This window comes from Mus pahari, chromosome 3 (genome assembly GCF_900095145.1).
Source record: "Mus pahari chromosome 3, PAHARI_EIJ_v1.1, whole genome shotgun sequence".
NCBI classification, from domain to species: domain Eukaryota; kingdom Metazoa; phylum Chordata; class Mammalia; order Rodentia; family Muridae; genus Mus; species Mus pahari.
This window is the reverse complement of record NC_034592.1, coordinates 131,177,326-131,183,002: the sequence shown is the minus strand read 5'-3', so window position 1 is coordinate 131,183,002 and position 5,677 is coordinate 131,177,326. Positions and strand designations below refer to the sequence as shown.

The 5,677-nt window shown below is 44.2% G+C and overlaps 1 protein-coding gene across 1 annotated transcript; it reads right to left on the bottom strand.

The window, feature by feature from the left end:
* Positions 1 to 445: 445 nt before the first annotated feature.
* Positions 446 to 4,467, bottom strand: LOC110319504 (cystatin-14). The gene is made up of 3 exons (XM_021194995.1): positions 4,174 to 4,467; positions 2,910 to 3,020; positions 446 to 635 (listed from the first exon to the last, which is right to left on the bottom strand). The coding sequence occupies exons 1-3, from the start codon at positions 4,387 to 4,389 to the stop codon at positions 555 to 557; spliced, it is 408 nt and encodes a 135-aa protein (XP_021050654.1). The 5' UTR covers positions 4,390 to 4,467; the 3' UTR covers positions 446 to 554.
* Between the last annotated feature and the right edge of the window lie 1,210 nt (positions 4,468 to 5,677).

Here is a 5,677-nt window from a genome sequence, read left to right as displayed (position 1 = left end):
TGTGGATCTGTTGGTTACTGAGAAAGGTACCTGAAATTCTCACATTAGAACCTCATGTTTACTCCTAGCTCTATCATAGCCTGTGCTGTTCAGGAAGGCAAGATCTTCTAGCCTGTCATTTAATCCTTCCCTCCACCCCGAGTCTGCACCTGGTCCCACTGCAGAATGAACACCACTGTGAGCCTGGTTCCTGTCATAGAAGCATGAGGAGACAAATGGCTATTCTCTGGAAAAAGTGTTTTATATTCTTTCATTTACTTTACTTTCATTTTCTCTGTGCGTTTTAACATCACTGTGTTGCCTAAGGTGGGCTTACTCCAAAATCTATACCTGTAGGCAGGAGGCAGGGCAATAAAAAAAAAAAAAATGCTTATCGTTGAGGATGGTATCCTTAGCAAAGAAACAACATAGAAGACCCCAAGCACTGCTCAGGGATCCAGAAGATGCTGTGAGATGCTTTTAATTGCATTAGCACTACACAGACCTTGGGCTATGGACAGTCATACGCCACAGGAAGGGAGAGTATTATATATAGCCAAAGCCCCTCCCCGCACTTATGTCAGCACACAGGTGCTAGTCAGAATGGTGAAGTGGGAAAACCAAGATCTCGCATCTACTTGGAAAACACAATGCACCTGAAAAAAATAACCATAATACGTAAGTTAGAACATTTTAATGATTGAAATAATGCATATGCAAGATGGAAAAAAAATTTCCCCAAAAATAAAGCTGAAACAACCATTTTACAGAAGCAAGGAGCATAAAGCTCAAACATCCACTAGGACAATGGATGCAAATCACAAAATCCCTCCACCTGAGAGAAGGGACTATTGAAAAGGCACCTGCCTGGGTTCTTCACCCTGAGACGTCCTCTCCTCACAGCTCTCCACCCCACAACCAACCTTTGATGGTAGATGAACTTCCCTATCCAAAGGATCCTGAAGGAATGAAAGCAGTGCTTGAACAAAGGTCCCATCAGGTACTTCCCAACAGAACAGTAGTACAAACCACCCCAAATGATTCTGCCTCAAGGCCATTAGTTGGAAGGAGAAAACCAACCCTGACAGGATCCCACAATGGAAAGCCATCCTCAAGGTCCAAGGTCCCATGAATTACATGTCAGACAGGACAGTGGTGTCACAGAAAATCACCCAGAATCTATCAGAAAAGTCAGAGTAAGTGGATAAATTGCATAGCTCCTAACCCCAACACCCTAGGCTGATGACCACAGGAAGAATTTCATCTTCCTGAATCCTGATGGTCTCTAAAGGCCAAATAAGGGCCACAACTATGGTTTATCACAGATGAAAGTCATGTGGGCATCTGCAGTAGAGGGGTGCCCTAGGCTTGGGAGCCAGGCTCTGTCTGCTTAAAATGAACCCTTCTGACATGTCCATAGCAGCTCTCTTCATAATAGCCAGATACTGGAAACAACCCAGATGTCCCTCAACTGAAGAATGGACACAGAAAATGGGGTACATTTACACAACGGAATACTATTCATCTAGTAAAAACAAGGACATCGTGACTCTTTCGGGTCAATGGAAGAAACAAGAAAATATCATCCTGAGTGAGGTAACACAGACCCAAAAGGACATGCATGGTATGTACTCACTGAGAAGTGCATGTTAGCCATGAAGTACAGAATACCTCTGATATACCCCATAGACCCAAAGACATTAAAGAAGGAAGATCCAAGCAAAGATGCTTGAATCACACTTAGAAGGAGAAACAAAATAATCATAGGAGGCAAAGGGAGGGAAATGGGTGAGAAAGGGCAAGGGGAGGGCTATGGGGAGGTAGGATTAGGTGCAGGGAGAGACAGGAGACCCAGAAAGCCAGGAGAATGAATGGAAATCTATAGCTCCCTCGGGTGGGGGAGGGGAGAATATCTCCCCTCAAAGTAGCCGAGACCTGGGATAGGACAGACGCCCAGGAGTCAATGTGGGTGACCTTAGCCAAGATGAAACCTGAAGAGCCACCCCCTGTAGCCAGGCAGGACCCCCCAGTGGAAGGATAGGGACACGAACACACCGACAAAACTTTTGACCCAAAACTTACCTTGTCTAAAGCAGATGCAGGGTGGAGCAGAGACCAAATGAAAGGCCAACCAAAACTAACCCAACTCAAAACCAGGAGGTAAGAAGCAGATGGGAAACCCACAGAAAGACCAAAACAATCAACATACCTCGACCCCTCGGAGCTCTCAAGAGTCTGAGCCACCAACCGAAGGATAAAAATGGGCTGGAACGAGGCCCTGTCGTACAAGGAGCAGCCAGGCAGCTTGGTCCCCATGGCTGTCTTGTCTGGCCTCAGTGGAAGAGGATGTGCCTCATCAGGCTGAGACTTGATGTGCCCGAGGGGTATAAATACTCAGGAAGGGTCTATCCTCCCAGAGGAGAAGGGGAGGGAGGTGGAGGGAGAGACCCTGTGAGGGAGGGACCAGGAGAGGGAGCAGCGTTTGGGATGCAAATAAATAAACTAATAAAAAAATTGAAATGTTAAAAAAAAAAAGATGGCACCTTTTGTGTAGTTCCTGGTAGGTCAACTGCATCCATTTAACCACCCCACATCCAGAAATAGGTAGCACAAACTAGACTCAGTCGATTAATAAAAAGTTAGGACATGAAGTGGTCAGTGAGGTATGGGAAGAGTTACGGGAGAACCAGAATTGTATAAAATTCTCAAAGAATTAATACAAATATTTTTAAAATAAATAAAATAAAATAATAAATAAATGAATATGGGGGAAAGATGGTCCTTTCTGTTTCCGCTGAGGGAGTCCTGAGATGTAATCTTGTCCTACCTGGAATTTCCCACACCTTTCCTAACCCCTGTCCCAGGCTTTCCTGATTATCTTTTTATTCCCAAAAGATCAGTTATAATTGGAAATAGTTTTATTCTCTAACCTTCTTTTCTCCTGAGCCTTGTAGCAATGGGCAATTATAGATGTTTTCATCATGTTTCTTACAAATTGTGCGGCCCAACTCCAAATCCATTAAAAAAATCATTGTCCATGTCTGTAGAAAAGAAAGTATGCAAAAAGTTGATAAATACTTGTTTTTTATAAATAAAAAAAAAGATCAAGTAGAAAAATGGGCAAATGCTTGGGATATGCCTGTGCTTATAAATAGCATCTATATGTCTGGGCTATCATTGTTTGTTAACAGAAATGTGTCTTTGAGAGCCACAAGACACTAATCTTCTTCCACACTTCCTGCTGAAGTCTGGCACTCTGCAGGGGCATGGACATGTAGGGTATGGCACATTCATAGGATCACCATCAAATTCTACACAAAAAGCAACCTGCACACTCTGCAGCCACACACGATGATGTTGCAACTCTCATTCACTTGAGCAGCGTGGGGGAGGTTAAGAAGTGCCTGCTAAGCCACTCCTTTGATAGAGAACAAGAAGCAGGCAGGGGTCCACCTTTGCTGGGATGTGAGGAACTTGAGGGAATCTACTGTGTGAGTGATGACTGCATGCAAGTGCTCCTCTTAGAGACACACTGTGGTGAATGCATAGTCACATCATCCAGTTTTAAAATTTGCTCAAGACGCTGTGAGAACTTGAGAATGATTGACATACCCTTAAACAAAAATATAAGTAAAAACTCAGAGAGTACCAAAGCAGGAAATCCTACCACAAAAGAATATTCACCACAGTGGACTGATGTGGATATTGCCAGAAAAGCTGACTACAGTGGGCACTTGGGGAATCTATACAGGTAATGGTACACCATCTTTGCACAACACACATCAAATACACATAACAAAACACACTAGAAGTCTTCACCTAACATTTATGCTTGGCACATACTAAGGACATACTCCATCACATCTGTTCCACACCTTCATATTCAATCCCACATGATGAGCTAGGCCTGCATCTCCACAGCTGTGAGGAAGCTAAGGTGGTAAAGTGTTTGGTACCATGGGTTCCTAGGGCCCAGGGCCCAGGGTCCAGGGCCCAGGCTTAACAACAGCCCAAGATGGAGTCCCACAGGGAAAAAATAAATGTGTCCTTGGTCAGGGAGTGTCTCCAGATCCTTGACTGGAGAGTGTTCTGCAGGTCCAGTTCTCTCCTCATGAGTCCCTGCTGATGCCGATCCACCCCAAGCCCCAGCCTAAGGCTCTTCATGAAGAGATAATGCTCTGCACATGGACTCACCTTTTTCTGGGCTCTGCCAACTTCTAGCAACCTGTATGTGTTCTCTTCTGGGTTGTTGTCATTGAACTGAGCCACAGCAAACTCCACTGATGCCACAAAATAATCTAGATCCTTCGTAATGTCTAGAAATTCTTTGTTAATGGTCCATATATGAGTGCCTAGCACAATCAGTCCTACAAGCATAGACACCTTCCACGACATGACTGTCCTTAGCATCAGCCTAGGGGCTGGGGACACAAGGGTAAAGGGGTGGCACTGCGACAGCTGATAAAGCCCTTTTAGGCTCAGGATTCCACATGGCCCTGCCCACCAGAGCCCTGTGCTCCTGACAGCCTCCTTTGTTCTTCTGTCTAAGCCCCTTATCTCCACTCCTCTGCCTTATCCCTTCTCACCACCCCAAACAGAAGGAGACGTCCCTGACCCTGTGGTGACATAAACCCTGGCATGACAAACATCCATAATAGTACCCTCTGCATGCACATCTCTGGGGCTGTCCCCTAAGCTTTGCCTAGACCGGTGCCACTTTTGCTGTAGCCTAGAGGCACTGTACATGTCCCATCTGTCCTTACACAATTTTGGAAAGAGTTCCCAGAGTCAGAGGAACTCCTGGAAGTCTGGTGAACTCATTCCTGGGAAATGGAATCAGTTGTTGCTACAGCACACACCACCTGCCAAGTTCAAGATTAACAGTTGGGGGGGGGGGGCTGCATGTGATGCCACCTTCTTCATTGTCCTGACCCTCTTTGGCCAGCAGTTACATCTGACTCCATTCTTCTGGTTTTCTATGCTAATTCTCAGTTCCCCTCAATTCTGACATGCTCTCATCTTCTCTGACATATTTTCTGATCTTTGGGTTCTAATTACTGAACTCCTTGGTTATAATCACGGCTGATTTCAAAACATCTTTCACTTACCAACTTCTAAAGTAGACCATAATCATAGAATATCTATTGTATCTTACCTGTCTTTGAAATCCATTGAGATTTATTTTTGTTGTTAATGCTAAATATGGGCAATAACCTCTGTGCTTTAGAACAGTTCATTTTGTAATCATAGTGTAAATTTGCACATAGTAATTCTCTGCTCACTGGACTGTATGTACAACATTCACGGGTGGTTTTAGAGAATCTCTGACCTGGTATCTAATTCTTGTGCCACATTTGACATCAGTCACTCCTGAACTCACTCGGACACAGCACAACATAATAGAGTTACCATCTTACACTAAAATATTTCATCCTTTTTGAATAATTATGCATAGAAAAGGAAAATATCTCCCTACCTCCACTCCAGTCATTCATTCATAAAGACTTTGTATATTTTGAGACTCAGAATGAAGCCCCCCAGTCATTCATCCATAAGTGGTCAGAGTATCCTCAGACATAGGATGAAGCCTCCTGGTCATTCATCTATAAGTGATTAGTGTATCCTCATCAGACTCAGGATCAAGCATCAGTGCAGTCATTCATCACTGCAAAACGGCAAGAATTCTCTTGCTAGCAGT

Coding starts and splice junctions, on each gene's coding strand:
- LOC110319504 (XM_021194995.1), bottom strand. CDS start 4,389: ATGCTAAGGACAGTCATGTCGTGGAAGGTGTCTATGCTTGTAGGACTG. Junction 3,021..4,173: donor TTGGCAGAGCCCAGAAAAAG/GTGAGTCCATGT, acceptor TCTTTTCTACAG/ACATGGACAATGATTTTTTT. Junction 636..2,909: donor AAGGCTCAGGAGAAAAGAAG/GTTAGAGAATAA, acceptor TATTTTTTTCAG/GTGCATTGTGTTTTCCAAGT.